The sequence below is a fragment of the Perca flavescens genome, chromosome 15 (genome assembly GCF_004354835.1).
Source record: "Perca flavescens isolate YP-PL-M2 chromosome 15, PFLA_1.0, whole genome shotgun sequence".
NCBI classification, from domain to species: Eukaryota; Metazoa; Chordata; class Actinopteri; order Perciformes; family Percidae; genus Perca; species Perca flavescens.
In genome coordinates this window covers 3333116-3356603 of record NC_041345.1, presented here as the reverse complement: position 1 = coordinate 3356603, position 23488 = coordinate 3333116, and the positions used below count along the sequence as shown (strand labels likewise).

Genomic DNA, 23488 nt, shown 5'->3' with positions numbered 1-23488 from the left:
GAAGGTCCCATGACATGGTGCTCTTTGGATGCTTTTATATAGACCTTAGTGGTCCTCTAATACTGTATCTGAAGTCTCTTTTATATAGACCTTAGTGGTCCCCTAATACTGTATCTGAAGTCTCTTTTATATAGACCTTAGTGGTCCCCTAATACTGTATCTGAAGTCTCTTTTATATAGACCTTAGTGGTCCCCTAATACTGTATCTGAAGTCTCTTTTATATAGACCTTAGTGGTCCCCTAATACTGTATCTGAAGTCTCTTTCCCGAAATTCAGCCTTGGTGCACAATTAAAGCCACTAGAGCCAGTCCCACAATGATCTTTCCTTAGGATGTGCCATTTCTGTGTCTGTAGCTATTGAGGAGGAGGGGGGGGAACCCATGAAAGCCATGATGTCTCTCTCTCTCTCTCATGGGTGGGCCAAATTCTCTGGGCAGGCAAAGCAGAGAAAGGGGAGGTAACCTTGCTCCTTATGACTTCATAAGGAGAAGATTGCCTCTTCCAGATCGGCCCATCTGAGCTTTCATTTTCTCAAAGGCAGGGCAGGATACCCAGGGCTCGGTTTGAAATTTGAAATTTTCATGCAATGGGACCTTTAAGACTTTTTCTGAATGGTGACTTTAACTTCTACTCAAAGTCATTTTCTGGTAAGATACAAGTATTGCTTTTAAGTACTTCATACAAGACTGAAGGGGACCACAGAGCAAATGTCTCACTGGGTTACATTACTGGTAAATCTCATAGAGATGAATAGAAGCACTGGAGCAGCCTGATATCTTTCATAACTAACATAAATTCCAGATGAGAGGGCTAGAAAGCAGACAGCAACACTGATGTAACAGTGTCTGCTTAAGGCCGTCGGTGACAAAAATGAAAGCGGAGAGGAGCCAGATTGAAGAGAAGAGCGAAAGCGTTGCTCTGAGCGCTAAAAGTCCAAATGTGGAGCAGACAGTGCACCAGACCGTGGCTAACGTGGTGTTAAAGATGTCTCCAGGATGCATGCAGAGCACCCCGGGCTTCTCTTCATGAAATTAAATCATCAGCTTCCTCTTTGCTGCTTCTGCAGATCATCTGACACATGCTCGTCATCTGCAGCTCGAGAGGCACAGAGACACGTTGGACGCGTTTCAGTGAAATGTGGTCTCATGTACTGAGTTGGCGTTTAGCTAAACCTACTGTCTGACTCACTGCCACTGCTGTGTAGCCTGGAAGAGATCTCTTTTGGACTGAAGATGCTACTTCTGTAGTGGGCAGATTTCCTGTGTGTTTGTAGATTATATATAAAGATGATTTGACGCGACACCAGCACTACAGCATATATGATTAAACTCGAGTCTCGATGAGCAAGATCACCTAATGTTAGGGTGTCAAAAAAAGACTAATCCCTAATCTATTCTGCATTTGTTTTTTGCCCATTTATTACAAGTCCAATACGCTTACTGTACTGTTTTAAATGTATTTTCATTGTTGTTGTGGGTGTTATGCACAGCTCAAAGCAGGGATTGATTTTGAAAGTATGTTGTACTGGTGGAAAAGCTTGGCTCTTTTTGTTATATTTAGGTTTTCTTTTTAATTGCGAGGTTTGATATCAAATCAGAGCTAAGAATGCAGCTCTCAACCCCTGGTTTTCTGAAGTTCCTTCAAAACTAGCAACAGCAATTCTGCCAAGCTTGCCTGATGCATTACTCATCGCAGGCAAGTTTCAAGTCTGCAAGCTGATTATCATGCTGCACGGCCGTGTGTAGAAACCACAGGCTGCCTACAAAGTACCTCATTGCAGCTAATGTTAGATATACTGTACATATTGCTGTGTAACTGTAGTGAGTTTGTTGACAATATGAGTCCTATCTGTTCTTGCTACTATTGCAAGATATTTTAGCATATCTCAGACAAACATTTCAATGTTGACACAACAGTAAAATGAGAGATTGACTCAATGTACCACACCAGAAATTGGCCCAGGTTAAACCATTCCGACAATGACTGTAGCTCCCTCTTTTATGGGGGAGAATCTGTAGCTTGCTAGTCTCGCATTGCCAGACCCTCCTTCGCAGCGCTGCGGAGGAGGGTCTGGCTAGACCACACAGCATTCCGGGATGGGAGAAAAACGTGCTCTGGTTTATTGGCATTTCTTTAAACCAATCACAATCGTCTTGGACGGCGCTAAGCGCTGGACGCAATGACAGTAGCTGCATCTCATGTTGCTTAAACTCCTCGAGTCCTCCACCTGCCTCCCTTCCTCGCGTCTTAGTCCCTCCCACCGAGGAGGCACGGGAGAAATGTGTGGAAATCCTGGTAGGAGAGAGGCAACGAGCAAATGTGTTTAGAGGGGATTATGAGACGTCACATGAATTCGTCAGCTGTTTGGGCGGAGTTAGCAACTCCTTCAGCTGCACGGCTTCCAGGAAGGCTGCTCTCGCGTATCCTCACCTATAGCTCCTCCATGATCCCTCCTCGATGCTCGCTCCTCTGGGCAGAAATAACAGCTTTGAGACGGCCTTCACCGAGGAGGGACAGAACCACTTCCGGTTCAGAGGACCGAGTAGTCGAGGAGCTACCAAATAACGGCCATGGGACGTAGCTGGTGCCTCTGCAAAATAGCCTCGGGAAGGAACTTGTTTTGGTGGAATGTGTGCATTCACAAGTTGTTTTAGTCGTGCAACAGAAAACTCTGATTGGACAGATAGTCTAGCTAGCTGTCTGGGTTTACCCTGCAGAGATCTGAGGAGCAGTTAACCATAGTCCTCACAAATCCACCGGGGGTTAGAACGCCAACACAGAGACAGAGGAAGGGGACGGACATCCGGCGGAATTTCCGGCAGCAGCTGAGCAATCCCTGAAAGGGAACGTCGTCAATATGGACTAGTAGCCTGCTGAACGTGAGAGAACGTTTTACTTTTATGAAGTATTGTTGATGCCTGTATGTACTGTTGCATGCAGATTGGGACATAATACTTTGACCCTCTGCGCAAAGGATTGTGGGTCATAATAATCAGAAAAGCAGATTGTGGCTATAGGGATATGGGGATACAGCTACAGCGTTAAGCCGAGCAAAAGTGATCGTCATGTGGCGATGACTAGTTAAGTTTAAGAAAAAGATCGTGGTTTGGATTGAAACACTTTCGAGGAACGAACACTCGTTTTCTGGGTGAAAGTATGAAAATTATATCATTAGATTTTGCGTAACGTTCGGTCGTACCTGTATCCCTTCTAGCCACAACCAGAAAAGCATACTGGCTTGCCAACTGCTAAATCCAAATGGATGCAGTAGGAGATCCTGGTACAGTATTTTTGACATTTTAACCCTCATGTTGTCCATTTTCAAAGTTTCTATGCCAAAAATATGGATTTATTTCAACCAAATTGCCCAAAAATAACTTGGATGGTTCCATACACAAAACAGGATGTGATTATCTATCAACATAGGTTTCTCTGATCTTAACTGTTAGTCAAAATAATTCATAATTCCTGGGGTTTTTTTAAATGGAAAATTAGGTATAATTTAATATGAATGAGGTTTATTGACTATGAATTCCATAAATGAGTGTTAAACTAGTGCTAATTGTTTGATAAGAAGTTGGCCAAGAAGATGTAACACAGAATTGGGTGATAAGTTATACTTGCTTTAAGAACAGGCAAAACAGACAGAGGACAACACAAGGGTTAAGTATTAGGATGCAGTGACGGACTGGGCATCTGGAATTTGGATAAATGCCAGAAGGGCCACCCCCCCTATGGGCCACTACTGATAATATGTCTTTGGTTAAGTTATTTTACGCATGCAGACACAAATATTTCTAGACTGTACAGTCGGAAGGCAGCGTTACAAGCTAGGTTATTGACAAAAATAGGGCCAGTGTTGTAAATGCCAGGGCCCTTTTTTTGTTTAATCCCAGTCCGTCACGGTTAGGATGGCAGTATGGGTATTTGGAACGCGGGGAGTGTGTTGCAGGCCCCGTTTACACGAAGGGAAGACGCAGATATTTTCCTGCGGTTTGGCCTCTCATTTACACGGAAATCCCCTTTTTAATCACAGAAAACGATTATTTTTAAAAACTCCGGCCAAAGTGGAGATTTTGGAAAACTTATTTTGCACGTAAACGGAGACAAACGGAGGTTTAGGCAGCCGAGAGAGAGAAAGAGAACGTGATAGGTTGCCGTTGTCGGGATTCTAATTGGCTAACGTGGGCTTGAGCTTCTCGTTACACTGACACCTACAGAACACCTACAGGTCTGGCGTGCTCTTGACGGCATATATACACGGGTACATGTAAACCAACACTTTTCTGAAAACGGAGAGGTTGAAATGTCCGTTTATGAAAATAGCCGGCCACGTGTAAACGTAGCATCAGAATTTAGGAGTAATTTCCCACTCAGGTCCATGAGGTTTGCCTCGTCCAAAAAAGAAGAAAAACAAAAGAGACCACAAAAAGAAATGATTCTCCTTTTTTTAATAATTGCATTTTATTAATTGAAAAAAACAAAAACAAAAAAACAAATGCAAATAAAAAAAAACGAGCAAAAACAGGATCATTAGGTAAGACAAGGCGAGAGACACTTAAATAAGAAGAGTTCCATGTTGGTGAGGATAAAAGGTGAAGGCGGGTTGATGTAGGAGGCGGGGAAAGGGGAGGCTGGGCATCGTTGGATAGGACAGGTTGGATTATGTACACCGTTTCTCACTGCAAGACTGGCAGGCCCCCATAAAGGGGAGGGGGGGCAAAAAGTAGCAGGTCGGAGACACTGAAACACCAGAGAGAAAGGCACTATCCAGAGAGAACAAGAAAACAGAAGCCAGTAACAGAAACACATACACACAGGACCAGAAACCAAATTTTTGACAAAAAAAAAAAAAAAAAAAAAAAAAAAAAGTGCTTGACAACACGCCACATTGGACAAAAGGAGAAAAAAAAAAAAAACACTTTTACATCATTGAAGCTGATCTCTCAACTTGTAGCATAAAAGACAATCTCTCAGTTTTCTGGACTGTTTACTGTGCCAGCTGCGGATCAGCACTGGTGATTACACAATGTGATTATCCAAAACTCCGCCTCTTTGCTACGTGCAGGTATAACAAGGAGGAGAGCGTCTTGCGTATGCATGCGTGTAACAAATGTTTGTGAATATGCACGTGAACTACCTGTACATATCCTCATACGCCACTCGCTTGAATGAATATCGACATCATCACTGTCTCAGCATGTCTTAAAAAAAAAAGGTCGCTTGCATGGTTTGTGTAGTTCAGTTCTCCGACCTTGCTTCCCTCATGTTAATGTCTGTGGACTCAAGTCAGCTACATTCACTGCCCAAGTAAAATGGCTGCAATAAATACATTGGCTTTTGAAAAGGTGTCTGACCTTTTATACAGGGCTTTGTAATACAACAGCTTCTTGCAGCATTCATGGCTCTACTTGCTGGTCAACATTGGCTTCCTGACAGGGTTAGTTTCTTCTCAGAGAACTAACGTCACTTTCCTTGCGATCTAGACAAGAGAAACCTTTTAAATGGAATTTATCACCCCTTAAATATCACGCTGTATTATCTGAGAGCCCTCAGATAGATTCAGAAAAAACAAAAAACTGACAATTTAGCACATCCTAAAACTACTAGGTCTTATCCAGACTAACAAAAGATTTAACATAATTTACAAATGAAAAAAAAAAAAAATACAATTTGTGATGAGAGGTGAAACAGACAAAACACATACAAATATATAATATATATATTCTTAAAAAATGGATTCTCTCTATAGTCGATTTATTTATACAGCCGATGGCTGATGTACAATGCTCAGGTGCCAATGATCTCAGACATGGAAACTTGCTGTATAGTAGATTGCATTTTTTTCCTCTCTCTCTCTCTCTCTCTCTCTCTCTTCTTTTTTGTACATTTTTTAAAACCATTTCTTTTTTTACATTTTTGATCTTTTTTTCTTTTTTACTTCTTTAAAACAGAGTTAGGATTTAATCGGTAGGCATTTCATTTTAGGCGATTAAAACAACATGCGGCAAAGAAAAAGAAACAAACACAAAAGGAAGGCAGAATGTTAAGAAGTTAAGGAGAAGACAGAAGCAGCTGTGGTAGCGGTAGAATTGTTTGGTTATCTTCGCGGGATGGTTCACTACTCTTTAGTTTCTCTGCATTTAGATTTCCCTCAAAGACAGTTCAGTCCTCGCCGAGGCGTTCACTGGGGAGGTGAACATTCTGCACAAGTAAAAAAGTTGATTTTGCTCAGCTGCCACCCACTCAGCGACGCCTACGGCAGCACTACTCCTGTTTTATCTCTCTTTTTTCAGTTGTTTGCATTCTTCCTGTCTGCTCCTGTTATCGTGGGATGGCGAAGAGGGGTGGTTGGGGGCTTGGATGGGGGCTGATGAGATCGAGAACGATGATGATGATGATGATGGTGGTGGTGGTGGTGGTGGTGATAGGTTGCTGTTGTTGCTGTTGTGGTTTACATGGTCAGACTGTTTTACATGTTCCGATTGACAGGCGTGACGTAGTTGCGGGGGAACATGCCCGTTTGACCGTGGCAGCCTCCTTTCCACCAGTTGGGGTCAGAGTTGTCCAGGACCTGGATGAAGTCTCCGCGTCGGAAACCCAGCTCTCCTTCCTCCTGGGGGTCAAAGTCAAAGAGCGCCTGCACATATGTGGGATGCTGTTCGATCAAAAAGGAAGAGAAAGAGAGGTTGCGAGGGTTAGCAAGGGTGTGATAAGATGATGTGCCAACAAAAATACTCAAAAACTTCACTTTGACACCGATTCCTGAGTTAATGCTGACCTTGGTTATGCAATATTCTCAATATTCAAATGTTCTCCACTGCAAATACTCCAGAGTACAACACTGGGTTTATACGATTTGTACAATGTAGGAGGGATAATATCCAACAAAGTTTGCTTTACAGTCTAATTAATAATGTGCAGGCAAAAAAAAACTGCTGCAAAATTTAAACCCTGTGACAGAACAAAAATTTGAAAGGTTGATCGTACTCCACCTACAAAAATAAACAATAGCATCCTGATACACAATCTCTCTGCCCCTTCCTGCTATCTATCACAGACCCGTTTGCTCTGTAGACCACAGGCTCGCTTTCCCTCAGACTGTCTTACCTGCATCTGCTCGTCACCTCTTTATTTGTGGTTTTGGTCACACTTCCTCTCTTCTTTCCCCTGCAGCTGTCCCTCAGAGATGCGGGCTACCACCTTCAGCGGAGCTTACTTCCTCCGCCTACTGACGTCTAGACTCATACAACTAGCGCCGAGCTCTTTAGCTAAGCCTCACAGTTGCTATCTTTATCTACAGTTTAATACTGACGGCAAACACCTGTGCGTCAGATGTTCATGTTACCAAAAGCTTAGCCACACTTGCCAGCCAATCAGAGTGTTTTCAATGGCAATGATGAATTGTGAATTTTTTTTTTTTTTTTGTTTAAAAGGTACTGTGGTGCTGTTGTGTGTGCATTACTGAAAAAGAGCGGAGGAGCTTGAGAGAGACCAACATAACATGTCCCTTAGTTCGGTTTCTTATCCGTTCCAAAATATTTCGGCCTGGCTACATTCTTTTAAACGGGGAATCTTTTCAACCACTGGTTCAGTTTCACTGCAGCGTGGTACATGATGAATGCCAGCGCCCAGAGCTCCTCGCTCTCCGCCGGCAAAAGTTCCCCCGGATGATGCGAGACACGTTGGGGTTGTTTGCCATCATTACATCTATTATATGGGGTGCTTATAAAACACAACTAGAGTCACTGAGTGTAATAAAAGAGAGAATACGATGGTTTGCATGTGGTTGAGTGGACGACCAACGTGCTCTTTCTCTTCCCAGTTCTGCGGTCTTGAGGGCTTAGCTTCCCCTCTGATCTGGATCAGAGAAAGGGCCAACACCAGCCGACGTTTGCATTTACAGTGACTGCACTGACGATGACGTTACGCTCTTCACTGCCGTTACTTCTTCTCATCCCCTATGGGACATCCGGCTGCAAAGAGAGCTCTCCATCGCATTTATTCCTTGGCAACATGCTGCGCAGCTCCCTGTGACAGCTACATCTCGTCTAGCAGCTCCTCCGACTTTTAGAAACACCGGCTAGCACGATTGCTTCTAGCTTTTTGAGGGCCTGAAGGACAGCACGGTTGTTGCCGACTTGGCCTTCGTTTGTGGTGTGACTGATTCACCTGTAATCTCTAATATTTTCAGATGCACTTAAATAAAAAGGTTGATGATTGATCATATTATCGATTTCAAAACATGCAAAACTGTTACTGTGTTCTGTTTCAAAAGTCAGCAATACATAACTTCTTGACTGTTTTATTTTATACTTTAGTAGTGCAATAAATGAATGCATTATAAATCGGGAAACCGTGATTATTCTTCAGACTATAATTGTACCAAATCTAACAAAATCTATAATCATTTCATCCCTATTCACTACTAAATAGTTTATGTACCACATCATTCTGTAAAAAAGTCTTAATCACACAAGGGCTGCAACTAACGATTATTTTCATTGTGGATTAATGTGTTGATTATTTTCTCAATTGGTTGGTTGGAGGAGAGGAGAAATATAAAATATTCACATTTAACAAGCTGGAATCAGAGATTCCATAACAAATAACTCTGAAACAGAGTAATCGGTTATCAAAATAGTTTGTGATTAATTTAAAAGTTGACAACTAAAATCGATTAATCTTTGCAGCTCAAAAAGCAACGTGATTTATTGGGGGGGGTTTTAGTTTAAGAGTAAATCAAATGCCAGAGTGTGATCACTCTTAAGGCTGTTTTATGGTTCTGCAGAGGCTCCACACAGAGCTTTCGCCGTAGCCTACGTAAGTGGCCTGAAGTTTATACTTGTATGCTGGTGTGTGCGTCGAGCCGGCGTGTACTTTTTTTAGTACCACCTCAGTCGAGGTTCCAAGCGAGCCGAAGCGATATCAGTGGTGGCTGTCCTGAACAAGCCCGCCATTTTTAAATAGTTTAGCCAGCTGTGTTTTTTTTTTTTTTTTTGCTGTCTCCAGCTTCATTTGAAACAAAATGTGTCTTCTGGCTGTTGCAACAACAACAACACACCTTCGATGTTCTGTGTGTGTGACATGTTAGGTCAAGGCAGTTTACTGCGGCGCCGACCTGATGACCAGCCACGCTGAGGTGGTACCAAAATCTGAAATGGAAAACGGACGCAAAGTGCGTTGAGTCGAGGCGAGTTGAGCAGGTACCATGTAATGGAAAACCGCCAAAAAAAGTGTCTCCCCTGTACTTTCTGACCACGGTGGGGAATCTTTAGCAGGAAAAGTTAACCCTCTCTCCTTGATTTCATGTTGTTTATGGAGAAGGAGAACCAGGAAACGAGTCGGGGGGGGGGGGATGCATCGCTGCGATGCGTAGTTACATTTTTCGAGAGGTGACGTCAGGCTACGGCGTAGACGCAGAGGGGTCTGTGGCGGTACGCACAGTCATAAAACGGCCTTTAGGCATGCAGATTCTTACCTGGGGGACCTGCTCTATGTCTCGCAGAAAGATCTGTTGATTGCGAGAGACTGAGGTGGAGCGGTGGTAGTCCACCAGCTCGTTGAGGGAGTTGAACTTCACCACCCATAGGAAATACTTTCCAGCCCCGTCACGAAGAACCTTGAAGTGCTGGACGTCATTTCCAAACCTGCACGAGGGCACAGAGACGAAAACTATGAGGACGAGGAGGGAGGGGGAGTCTTCAGCAAAAAGGTACAGTTTCTGACAGCCAGCGAAGCACGGAGTTAAATAAAAAGATAGTGGAACACACACAATGACGATAAGCAAGATTAATGTCCCTGTGACAGACTGCTAAGTATTAGTCAAATGAATCCGTCTGATGTTGGCATGGTAAAACGGAATCAGGGCAGTCCAGAGAGTAATTAAGATCCATATCTCGGCGTCAACTTTACATGTGACCTGCTGTGAACCGTTGGGTCTTCTGGGAAGACACGGATAAGAGGCAATGAGCTCAGTCTGAATGGGTCAGCCACACACACACACACACACACACACACACACACACACACACACACACACACACACACACACACACACACACACACACACACACACGTCACCAGAGGGCAGCGCTGAGACTTCACAAGAATAAGGAAGAGGCTGTGCTGATGACTCAGACATACCAAGTATGGAAACAGATGAACATGACAACTTGTGAGGAAACGGTATACTGATGTAAAAAGGATAATGTGTGAAACTGTATTTATAGAAAATAGTGTTGAGTGATGTTTGCGCGGCGCTACTTACTTCACAGAGAGGGAGAAGTCTCCTGGTGCGCTCTCGCTCTCTCTGATGAGGAAGGCCCCGTCGTGCCTCTGTTTGTTTAGCATCTCCTCTGCTTTGGCCCGGGGAATCTTCCCGAAGAACCACCTGGAGGAGGCAGGAAACGGGTACAAGTAAGCCAGGGCTGCAACTAACGATTATTTTCTCCATTAATCGATTCGTCGTTTGGTCTACAAAATGTCAGAAAATCAAGATCAGTGTTTCCCAAGAAGCCCAAGACAACAAAAATGTCTTGTTTTGTCCACAACTCAAAGATATTCAGTTAACTGTCACAGAGGAGAGAAGAAACTAGAACATATTCACATTCAACAAGCTGCAATCAGAGAATTTTTCCTTTTTTCAATAACTCAAACCAATTATTCTTGAATTAAAATAGTTGCCGATTATTTTAATAGTTGACAATTAATCAAACAATATTTGCAGCTCTAAAGTAAGCATCTACAAAGCTTACCCAAAGCCACCCCTTAGCTTTCTTCTTGCATAGACTGGACCCATGGAGTCTATAAGAACTCTAAATGTTTTGTTTTTTTCTACTATGTAAATAGGGGTGGGGAAAAAAATCGATACAGCATAGTATCGCGATATTTTCCGTGCCAATAATATATCGATACACAGACGCAAGTATCGATCTTTTACTATATCTGTGTTGGTCAGTTTTTCTTCTTGACAATCCCATTTTGCAGCAATAAAATTTAAGTGAGATGAACAGACCGAGAAATGTATCTTTTTAGATAAAACAGATGTTGACAAAGTTTCCTTTTGGGGCCATCATTTGAAATTGGGAAAAATTTCAAGTTGGAAAAAAAGGTAATAAATTGCAATATATCGCAGAATATTGCAATAGGTTTAAAATAGTGTATCGTGACATAAGTATCGGGATATCATATCGTGAGGCCTCTGGTGATTCCCACCCCTATATGTAAATGGCAAAAACCCTTAATTTGTGAAAATGATAAAAAGGCACAACACTGCCTAGTATTGTACAACATATACTATAAGTGTAAAGGCACCGCTATGTCCATTTTTCTTTTATATTGCTTATTGTGTTAATGATACAAGTAGTACCAGTATAATAACTCTACTGATGAATGACGTTTTTGTTGCCTTTTTCCAGCATTTTTTTTTTCATTCTTTTACATTTTCCGCTTTTTTTCCCCGCAATGTTTGCTGCTTTTTTGGATGTTTGTGCTAATAGTAACTAGAAGAATCTAGCCCATCATGCACTGAACAAGAAGTGGGGTACACCTTTGAATCTGTCGGTCTATCCCAGAGCTAACACACACACACACACACACTTTTTAGTTTTAAAGATTATTTTTTTGGGCATTTTAGGCCTTTATTTTTATAGCAAAGCTGAAGACATGAAAGGGGAGAGAGAGGGGGGTATGACGTGCAACAAAGGGCCGCTGGGCGGAGTCGAACCTACGGCCGCTGCGTCGAGGAGTAAACCTCAACATGGGCGCCTGCTCTACCAGGTGAGTGAACAAGGCACCCACAGACACTCACATTCACACCTATGAGCAATTTAGAGCTTCAATTCAGCCCGACTTCAAGTCTGTAGACCGAGGGAGAAAACCGTAGCGGACAAAGTGAGAACATACAGACATCACACAAACATCACACAAACATCACACAAACATCACACAAACATCACACCTCCTGCAGGTTGACAGGTTTGACCTAAGGAGACAATCGTGGGGAGAGGGTGCTAACCACTGATCCACCCAGCAGCCCAGTGGCGACAATCAACGAGCTAAGTTATACACACACAACTACATTTATTTCAGCGTTTACTCTGAGTGGTATTTGGACCATAGAGGGAGACCCCTCCAGCACCAACAAAAGCAACAAAACTGTATGTTCACACCTGGAAGAAAAGGAAAAAGTTACACAAGCATTGGCCCGTCCTATGGAGCTGCACTGTCCATCCGTAAACCAGGAACTAGATTAGTCATAATCTAATTACAGTGGGAAACAAAACACACAAAATATTTTTGCTCCACAATTCTAATGCGCACTCGCAAACACCTGTGTTTCAAAGTCTCTGAATCGAGAAGCAGCTAAAATAACAGATTCCATTTGAGATTTAAAGTCAGAAAGTTTATTTTTTAAAGTGGCCTACATTTAGTTGCATATGTGCTGCAAATATATAAATGTGAGAAAAACCCTGACATAGAGAGGGGAAGACAAATGGGAGGCAAAGCCAGTGAAAGCTCTTTACTCGTGTAAATAATTAAAAAGTACAATCAGCCAAAAGATGGCATCTTGGCTCCTTTACACGTAGGTGGAAATCAATAATGAAATGGCCAACTCTTGATCTGCTTTGCATCGAGGCTTGGCAGCAAAAGCAAGCATGCACACCGAGTCGCTTTCCGTGTTTGATAAAAGTGATAGCAGAGCAATTAATGGAGCCAAGGAAACTATCAGCACGCCCACACAATGAGCGTATTCATGCTGCTCTACCACTTTAATTCTAGGGCTGCGACTCACAATTATTTTCATGTTTTTCACACTTTTCTTTTAAAGTTAGGTTAAATTATGAAGAAAGCTGGTCAGATTAAAAAGGTTTAAAAACATATTCAACTCTATCCACACAAACTTCTAGGGCTGCAACTAAAAAATTATTTTCCTTGCTGATTAATCTGTCGATTACTTTCTTGATTAATCGATTAGTTGTTTGGTCTATAAAATGTCCAAATTGTTTCCCAAAAGCCCAAGATGACATACTTAAATGTATTGTTTTGTCCACGACTTAAAAGATATTCCGTTTTCCGTCATAGATGAGTGAAGAAACTGAAAAATAATTCACATTTAAGAAGCTGGAATCAGAGAATTTTTCCATAACAAAACGACCGATTAATTGATTATTAAAATAGTTGTTGATTAATTTAAAAGTTGACAACTAATTGCAGCTTTAATTCTCAAGACTGTCACTCAAACCTAAGCATTAGCCACAATGACACAATTACTGTTGGGCAGAGGAAAAGATCCATATACAAACAGAAAAGACTGACTTGGAGCAGAGCCATACTCTACTGTGCCCTGCTGTATAGCACGGCTGTGTGAGCATGTGTGGGTGCCTGGTGCTTTCGGGTGGCACTTAGTTGTCACCACAATGGGAGGCCAAGGCAAACTCCAGACACTTCATCACTGTCACCACCATTTCTAGTCCATTACTGTACTGGGGTAGTTTTCATCAATCAAATGTTTACAGTAAATCCATATTCTACCCACAAACAAAATGATTTCACCAAAATATAGTTCCCACAGGTTGCAATATACTGCGTAGGTGTAGTGCATCATATTCTTTGACTGCACCAAGACAGGTCTGGCTCAAATTATATGAAAAAAAACAAAAAACTTTTGATGCCGTCCTAGGATGCGGAAACACTTTAAAAACGGAGACCATTAACACAAGTAACATGAGACATTAGACAACCTCCCAATCACTGCAGTCTGTCATTTGTGGCTCTTCTGGGATCTAGCCTTAGTGCAAATTTGGCCCGCTTGCTATTTCACAATAAAAACTGCACAGAATTATCTGCAAAAAAAAAAAAAAAAAAAAAAAAAAAGGTACAGGAAGTGTTGAGTTTCCATCACAGACCGTATATAAAGATGGACGACGAGTCTCCACTTCCTCCCACTGTACAAAAGTGAAGCCAAAATCTCCCGGATACGGGCACCGCCATCTGTAATTTTAGAGCCAGAGTCTGTGCTTTAGTGATCGGGAGGGGGAGCCGCGGTATCAATGTCCCGCCCAATTGCGAGTAGGGTTGGGTACCGAAACCCGGTGCCAACCGGATTGAATGGCAACGCGGATTATAGTGCCTCATTAAAAAAGGTGCTCTAAGCGACGTTGGGTGACGTTACTTCTTGTTGACGTTCAAAGTATTTTCAAACAAAACGAAGACTAGCTCGCTCCTCCCTCCTCCTCATCCCGGCCCCTCCCTTCTGTGCTTCTGCGCACTATGCCCCCCTCCCCGAAATCCTTCTTGTCCGTTATTGGCTGAACACTGGAACACGGTTTGTGTATGTTTGCATGGTCCAGGTTGGACCAGTTTGTTTGTGTTGGCATGTGTGGACCCTAAGCTGTCTACAGAGACTGCGTTTTTACAGTGTGCTTAGGGGACCGGCAACTCGTGGATAGTGAGCAGATGTTTGCTGTATGGGACAAAAAATGTTGTAGCCTAAAAAAACGCGTGACATCGCTTAGAGCAGTGGTTCCCAACCTTTTTTCCTTGGCGCCCCCCCTACTCATGTCTAAGAAAAGCTGAGCCACCCCCCCTCCGAAACCGAAGTTGAGGTAACTCTCGAGATAGAGCCTCACTTTCTTTTTTGATACAGAGAGCAAATGCATCTCTCTGAGTAAAAGTATCAGCACTTCTACGTTTCTCCACCATGTTTCATTCATGAAATAGTGATGCCGTGGCGGCAGGAAAGACGAAGATGATAGCAGCTACCAGCTGACCTGATGAGAGCAAGGGTCCCAGGTTAAGAGGTCCTGGAGGTTTGGCCTACTAAGTAGCCTGCCTATAATTTTAAGCAAGAACAAAAATATATAGTTTTTATTGAGCTGCCACCTCTTAGTCGATTAGTCGACTAATTGGTCGTTTTGGCCTTAGTCGACTAAGATTTCTTTTGTCGATTAGTCATTTTTTATGCTTATTCATGCTTAATTACTTATTTCCAAGAAACTTCTGAGCACATTTATGATAAACACAAGATTTAAAGTGGTGCTTTTGCAGGATTAATTGTGGAGAAACTCAGTTTTACAGATGGTTAATTAACTACATTTATATTGTGCTTTTCTAGTCTTAACCACCTCTCAAAGCTCACAGCTCTGTCAATTAAATCAACTAATCGATTAGTCGACAAAATCCTATAAGTGTTAGTCGACTAAGAATGTCTTTAGTCGAGGACAGCCCTAGTTTTTATACAGAATTTTGTACACATTATATATTCTAGTGTATTATCATAATTTGTTTAACATGTGCAAATGCATGTGACGCTAGGTAACAGACTTGGCAGCAGGTACTGCTTTGTTACAGGGATAGTCAGCGGTGGGGTCTATAATGTGAATTCCTGGGTAATTAATTAGAAAAAGTAATATTGGTTCTTAAAGTGTGCTGAAGCAGCGCATCATATGTGACACAGTTAAGATTAATGTGACGCAAATAATTGAGGCTAGCTTCAATTTAATGAATACAGCACTATAATCATGCTATTTGTTGTTCTGGATTATTCATCCGAACGGTTATTGTGTAATTAATATTACTTTGTTAAACAGACCAGACCTAGGTGACATCCCGGGACAATTATGAACAGCAACATTCCCAAAGCCTCAAATGTTGGTCTTATGTTGGTCTTAACAGAGCAAGAGAACTTTTCTGCTCACTTTGGTGATAGGCAGGGTTTAGAAAAAAACTGCCATTATTTGCTGTTGAAATATTGAAGTAAAATGAATAAACTAGATTTGATCAGATTGAACTTTATTGTCATTGCACATGTCACAAGTACATAGCAATGAAAGTAGTTAGTGTCTAACCAGAAGTGCTTAAGCAGTGATTAAATAACATATGCTACAGTATATACAGAGTGCTAGGTATGAAGAATATATAAATATATAGATATGAGTCTATATGAGTGTCCTATTACTACAGGTATGTACATGCTAGGAGTATGGTAATACAGAATAAATAACCATACATTATGTACAGTGGTGCAAACTACACCTTAGTAATGAAAATGATGTGGCCGTGTTGGCTCAGTGGGTAGAGCAGGCGCACATATATTTAGAGGTTTATGCCTCGACGCAGAGGTCCAGGGTTCGACTCCGACCTGTGACGATTTCCTGCATGTGTTCCCCCTCTCTCTCTCCCCCCTTTCTCACCTAGCGGTCCATTAAAAGGCGGGAAAAAAAAAGTATTCTTTAGTAATGAAAATGAGACCAATTTATATCATTTTCTAATCATAATTTTCACTTGGAAATTCAGCATTAAGGTATTAGGGGAAAAAAACGGTTTAGTGTTATTTGTAACAGTAACTGATGATGCCTAAGTAAGCCAGCCCTCAGCAGTGAAATGCGAGGGCTGGGAGGTAAACTAACCGTCCTCCTATTGCCAACATCGGGTGAAACCGAGGAAGATGATGTCGCGGGCTCTGGTCTGTTGAGTATCCAACTTGTAAGTAACCATACCACGGTGCAGCGGCTGCAGCTGGCTGGACTGCAGACAGTGCTGCTGTAACGCTGTGCTGCTCTGTCTCGTCTGTCTGTGCGCTGTGACCTCTGACTTTATCAGATATAAATTAGTTTTTTACTACTTGAGAAAATGGACGTGGCCTGAGAGTGTGTGAAAAGTGTCGGCCAAATTCTACATGCACTAACATTCATATGCACGTGGTATTTCGACACCTGCTTCGAAATACCAACAAAGACCAACACATTGACATCCTCCATTGCAACAAAACAACAACAAACATTTTTTACATCTGCTCACACCCCAGCAATGATACAATAAGGTCAATATTCAATTAAGCGTAAGAGGCCTGGAGCACATTAATAAAGAGAGTTAATCTGGCACCGAGCGCAGTTCAAGAGGTAATGTCCTCTAAGCCTCTGCCAGGCGTTCTCTGAAGTGGTTTCACACACAAACATAACCAAGGCATTACATACAATCAAGTCTCATATATGTGAGCAGGACAAGTGTAGTTCAAACATGCGCAACCTGAGCAACTGACAGTCAATTAATCAGTACAGACAGAGAAAGAAAAGAGAAACAGTGGCAGAATGTCATATAGTGTATGTACATGTTCAGAGTAATGCACACTTTCATAGATACACAATCAAAAACTGACATTAGAGAAACTGGGATGTGTAATACTTACGGATGGGCTTTCATCTCTATGTAATTCTTGGGAATGAAGCCATCTTTTCCGTTTAGCTCTGCCTTGTACCAGTTCTGATCACACTCTTCATTTAATACCTGGTGTTGACAAAAAGAAAGAAAGAAAGAAAGAAAGAAAGAAAGAAAGAAGTCGTTCAGGTTAGTGCCGCAAACAAATGTCAACAATGGACAGCAATCAACCTCCTAAATTTAGCTTTGAGCCATTTCCTTTCATTTCCTGTGACTTCAGAAGCGGCATGAACTGAATGTTAGACAACTGCTTGGTAAATATTAGGTTTAGGAAACTACAAAACTAACAGCAGGGAGATCAGCAGGCAAATATAATCTAACAAATACAATTTAAAACCTTTGAAAAGATAGATTCTAATTAAAAAGAACCAATAATGTGTCTGTATGTGAGCTGCACCTTGAGCTAAAGAGACTCGTTCAGCAGAGCCCTGCAGTGACACCGACAGCTGTGAGGGCATTTATGTCTGACAAAGTATGGCTACATTGCAGGTGTGCTGGGCCAGCGGTGCATCAGTGTATGTCCAAGTTAATATGCGAGTGCCACTTTGTCTACGTGTGAGCGTGCTTATGAGGGACGGGCTCTGCTGAAAAAAAAAATTAACCTTTACGATGCATTAGATAACAAACTAGAATTACCGCCTTGCGGTTGTATGCCTCCACCAACCAGTCAAGTTGCAGTTTACATCCATATCTGAAGATCTATACAACCACTACAGTTTCAAGGCAGGCACTAGAGCTGCACAATATGAGAAAAATACCTAATTGCGATTATTTAGACATGATTTACGATATTGGAGGGAATGATCATTTTTGTATCATTCTCATTTTCATTGAAAATGAAATTTGAATGTTGCAGTAGTCCATATTGCGATTTAGATAAAATTGCGATTAATTGTGCAGCCCTAGCGGGCACCCAAGATAATGGTCACTTAACTCAGCATCCGACCCCTTGTGTTCCTGAGATTTAGTACATAGTACAGATTTAAAGAAGAAATAAAAGAAGAGAAAATATACATTAATAAGTAAAAGTAGTGCACATTATTCTTCCTTTAACTACAATTTCAGCAACATCTAGATATGTACACAGTTCAGAGGAAAACTAAGCAACAGCATTGAGTCATGCAGCCTTCATCTGAGTGATGTTGCAAAAACCAGCCAAAGCCTGTTTGGTAATCTCAGCAGAGTGTACGGCAGGGTATAAAGCCTGAGAATAGACATAAAAAAAAAAAAAAAAAAAAAAAAAAAAAAAAGGATGTGATGCATGTGTCACACAACCAAGCAGTCACTTGTTCGATTCTTTGAGCAGCTTGAAGTAAAAACACTATGAGCATTAATCTCATCGCTTTCGTCCAGTCAGACAGACAGAATAAAGTACTGTAGAATAACTCCGTTTTACTCAGAAGAATTACATAATTGCATCACGTTTGTTAAAAGACATTTCTTTCACAGTCTTTGATGACAACTCCTCTGCATAATTCAAAGAAGAAGAAAAACATTTTTGGCTGGATTAAAGGTCCTATGACATGCTGCTTTTTGGATGCTTTTATATAGGCCTTAGTGGTCCCCTAATACTGTATCTGAAGTCTCTTTTATATAGACCTTAGTGGTCCCCTAATACTGTATCTGAAGTCTCTTTTATATAGACCTTAGTGGTCCCCTAATAGTGTATCTGAAGTCTCTTTTATATAGACCTTAGTGGTCCCCTAATACTGTATCTGAAGTCTCTTTTATATAGACCTTAGTGGTCCCCTAATACTGTATCTGAAGTCTCTTTTATATAGACCTTAGTGGTCCCCTAATACTGTATCTGAAATCCCTTTACCGAAATTCAGCCTTGGTGCAGAATTACAGCCACTAGAGCCAGTCCCACAATGAGCTTTCCTTAGGATGTGCCATTTCTGTGTCTGTAGCTTTAAATGCTATTGAGGAGGAGAAAGGGGGGGCAAGGTGGAGGGTGGGGGTTTGCCTTGACCAACTGCCATTTTGCTCAAGCCATGATGCCTCTCTCTCTCTCTCATGGGTGGACCAAATTCTCTGGGCGGGCAAAGCAGAGAAAGGGGAGGTAACCTTTCTCCTAATGACATCATAAGGAGAAGATTCCTGATTGGTCCATCTGAGCTTTCATTTTCTCAAAAGGCAGAGCAGGATACCCAGGGCTCGGTTTACACCTATCACCATTTCTAGCCACTGGGGGACCATAGGCAGGATGGGGGAACTCACATTAATATTAAAAAAACCTCATAAAGTGAAATTTTCATGCCATGGGACCTTTAAAATAATCGATTCTCCAATTAAAAATCGATCTTTGCTTGAGTGATCTGACATTGATTAATAAAATCTCAAAATCAATCTTTTTTTAAAGATTTTTTGGGGGGGCATTTTTAGGCCTTTATTGATAGGACAGCTGAAGACATGAAAGGGGAGAGAGAGAGGGGGAAAGACATGCAGCAAAGGGCCACAGAGCGGAGGAGTCGAACCCGGGCCCGCTGCTTCGAGGAGTAAACCTCTATATATGGGCGCACGGTCTACCAACTAAGCTATCCGGGCGCCCTAAATCAATCTTTTAATACATCCCTTTTCACCATGGATGTATAACCCACCACAATCTTTTTGGGGGTCAATTCTTAATGTAAACATTAAACTGGTGCATTAAATGCAAAACAATATTTGAGAGTTGCTTCTTGCCAATACAATTTACAGCACACTCTGAGAATCTCTTTTATACCCAAGCAAAACTGGTAATGTAACTGAAGTTTCCCGTAACGTAATTGGTATCGAATTAAAAATGTAATCAAATCAGGACCTTGTGAATCAGAATCAAATCAGGAAATCATTAGTGATACCCAGCCCTATTGGTTAAGGCAGCATCAGTGGAGCTTTCTGCCAAAAGAAGACGCGCAACAATACACAGAAAACACAATCCTCAATGCATTTTTTTTTTCATCCTCTCCCATTAAATTCATAATTTCCCCACAAACCCAAGCCGAGACAGCTGTCCAATTGGCCCGTGTAGTGTGAGTGGCTGCATTTGCTCCAGTGAGCCTGCAGAATGCCAGCTGTCACTGGCCTCCCCCAGCTGCTTGCCCTGCACAAGACCAGCATTACTGGTTTAGGGAGTGGCCTTGGACAAAAGCATACACAGATTATGTCTATAGGTGCATGTGTAACACAGTGGATATATAGGTATTAAAGGACATATGTGATACAGAAAGATGGAAGGGAGCCACATGGGAAGAGTGTGTTTATGCTATTCGATGTGGCACTGTCTGAGCCAAGACTCACACAAAGGGCCTTAGCCTCTGGGATGTATGTTGACACATTAAACAGACCTTTAAGAACTAGCGCCTAAAAAGGCAGACTGATCCAACACTGCACTGCCTTGCGGCCAGCTGACATGCGGCCGGCTGACATGCAGTTTTCTGCTCACATCGGCACTGGCACTGGCAACTAATGGTCAACTGCTCATGAAGAGTGACAAGACTGTAAAGCCATTAGGGCTGATTGATTACGGAACAAAATCACAATTATTTTGGTGTCTTCAAATCCAAACTGTTCCCAGACAACAGAATTTGCTCTCCCCTTCTTCAGTCTTAACAAAAGTTGTGGATCGACTGGCCGACATTGGAATCCGTAAAGCCGAGACGCTAGCATGCCTAAAAAATAAGAAGAAACCACAGAAAAAAAAAACAGCCATTCAGTCATCTTGCTTTCACCAGCTGCCTCTATGGACATTCAACATGCTCAAACAGCTGATCTGCCGTAAGTAAAATCACACCAACATGCCAACGCGTGCCAAGAACCACGCGTTGCAAAAACTGTGTAATTATTAGCCACAGACACCCAATGGCTGCCCAACCTAGGCGTGGTGTGTCAGGGCCTTTACACATCTTATAGATTCTGTGAACTCTAAATAACTCCCTTTTACTTTCTGCCAACAACACACACACTCTTTTGAGAACAAATTCTCATTTGCAACGACGACCCGTCACATTCACATAGTTCCACATTTATACCTGGAAGCTGCCCAGTACAACCACAGCCTGATCTGCTGGCCACTGAGCAGCTCCACTGGTTGAGGTTAAGGGGCTTTGCTCAAGGTGATGAGGGAGGGACAAACGCTGCTCTGGGTGGCTTCCCCCACCCAGATTTGATCTTGTCGGTCTGGGGATTGAACCGACAATCTCCCGGTCACAAGCTCACTTCTTTAACCTTTAGGCCATGACAGACAGGTCGAACTGTGCTAGGGCCACGCCCCCTCATATAAATCACAGTCGACCGGCTCCTTGCAAATCATTCCAGATAGGTTTCTTTCTGTGTCTATGCAAGGAGGGACGTGTTGGTGAAGCACCTCGCTCTGTTATCAAAGAACCGGGGTTACGTTAAGTAACCTAAAGTTCTTTTTCTAACTTTGTTCGGTGTTTCACTATGGGAGATATAGACCACTGCCGGATTGCCTGAGATCTCCCAAAGCCAAATAATATTGAACCGAGAGTCACACTAACCCCGGCGCCGTAACCTCCAGCACAGCCTGTGCCAAGGACGGTCCGGAAACATCGAGCCTGTAAAACCTCACAAAAGTGTGAGGTGTAGCCCAGCTCGCTGCTGCACAAATTTCCTTCACTGACACACCCCTAAAAAGGGCCCATGAAGTGGCCATGCCCCTTGTGGAATGAGCTCTCAGACCCTGTGGGGCCTGTAAACCTTTACACTCATAGGCCAATGATATGGCCTCCACAATCCAGTGGGAGAGCCTCTGGCGGGACAGTGGCTTACCCTTGTGGGGAGTAGCCCAGGACACGAACAGCTGATCCGCCTTTCTGAACCCAGCCGTCCGACTCACATACATGTGCAGAGCCCCGACAGGGCATAGCATGTGAAGTCTTTGCTCCTCTCCTGAGGAGAAAGGAGGCGGGTGGAAGGCCAAGAGCTCCACTGAGGGACACCTGTAGGCTGACTCCACCACCTTAGGCACAAATGCTGGGTTGGGCCGCAAACAGACTTTGGAGAGCCCTGGGGCAAATTGTAGACAGGTAGGCTGAACCGACCAAGCCTGCAAGTCACTTACTCGCTTTGCAGTGGTTAAAGCCAAGAGCAAAACTGTTTTAAGAGACAAAAACTTCATCCCCACTGCCTCCATAGGCTCGAACGGGTGATGGGAGAGGGTGTCCAACACGACCGACAAATCCCACAGAGGAACCAGGGGCCTGGAAACTGGGAGCTTGCGGCGTGCCCCTTTCATGAAGCGACAAAGCAAGGGATGATGCCCTGCCGGCTTATCCCCAAAACCTACGTGGCAAGCTTAAACAGCAGCCAAGTACACCTTAATTGTGGAGAAAGCTTTCCCTTTATCCATCAGGTACTGAAAGAAACATAGCAGGTCCACCACAGAACACTGGTAAGGGATGGCACCCCTATGTTCGCACCACTCCTCAAAAACCCGCCACTTTCCGCTGTAAAGAAAGCGGGTGGACGCGGCTCTTGCGCTTTGAATGGTATCAATGACCCGTTCTGGCAGGCCTGATGCATTCAGGTTCCACCTCTCACGAGCCAAGCCCAGAGCGCCACGCGGTCTGGGTGAGGGTGGTAGATCTCCCCGCCCGCTTGGGAGAGAAGGTCTCTGCGAATGGGGAGAGGCCATGGTTCTCCCACCAGGAGCTGCATTATCTCTGCCACCCAATGCTTGGATGACCACCGCGGCGCTATCAGTATTAGCGACGGGGGAATGCATAGAGCAGCACGTTTGGCCACGAGTGGGCTAGAGCATCCACACTCAGCGGTGCATTTTTGTCTGCCAGAGAGAAGAACATTGGACACTGCGTGTTTTCCTGCGAGGCGAAGAGATCTACGGCTGCCTGACCGTATCTCTGCCAGATCTGTCCCACCACCTGTGGGTGGAGAGTCCACTCCCCGTACAGAGGGTTTCCCCGTGACAGGAAATCTGCACCCGTTTAGAACCCCTGGCACGTGTGTTGCTCGAAGAGACAGCAGTCTCCCGCTGCTCCACAAAAGCACAACAGCCAACTTGTGCAGCTGCAGAGAGCGAGTGCCGCCCTGGCGGTTGATGTACGCAACCACTGTGGAGTTGTCTGTTTTCACTAACACATGACGACCTTGGAGAAAGTGCAGAAAATGTTTCAGAGCCAGAAACACCGCCAGAGGCTCCAAGACATTTATGTGAGCCTGGGCCAATCTTCGGCTCCATGTGCCATTCACTGTTCTCCCCAACAGTGTTGCTCCCCATCCTGACAGGGAAGCGTCCGTTGTCAT

General features: G+C 43.1%; 1 protein-coding gene across 1 annotated transcript in view; it reads right to left on the bottom strand.

Annotated features, from left to right (window-relative positions):
- Positions 1–4502: 4502 nt before the first annotated feature.
- grb2b (growth factor receptor-bound protein 2b) overlaps positions 4503–23488 on the bottom strand; it is a 52066-nt gene continuing 33080 nt past the window's right edge. Inside the window, exons 3-6 of the mRNA XM_028600290.1 lie at positions 17193–17290; positions 10272–10394; positions 9483–9651; positions 4503–6659 (exon numbers count right to left, since the gene is read on the bottom strand). Of these exons, the coding sequence (XP_028456091.1) occupies positions 6474–6659; positions 9483–9651; positions 10272–10394; positions 17193–17290 (576 nt within the window). The 3' untranslated portion in view covers positions 4503–6473. The remainder of the gene's footprint in view (positions 6660–9482; positions 9652–10271; positions 10395–17192; positions 17291–23488) is intronic.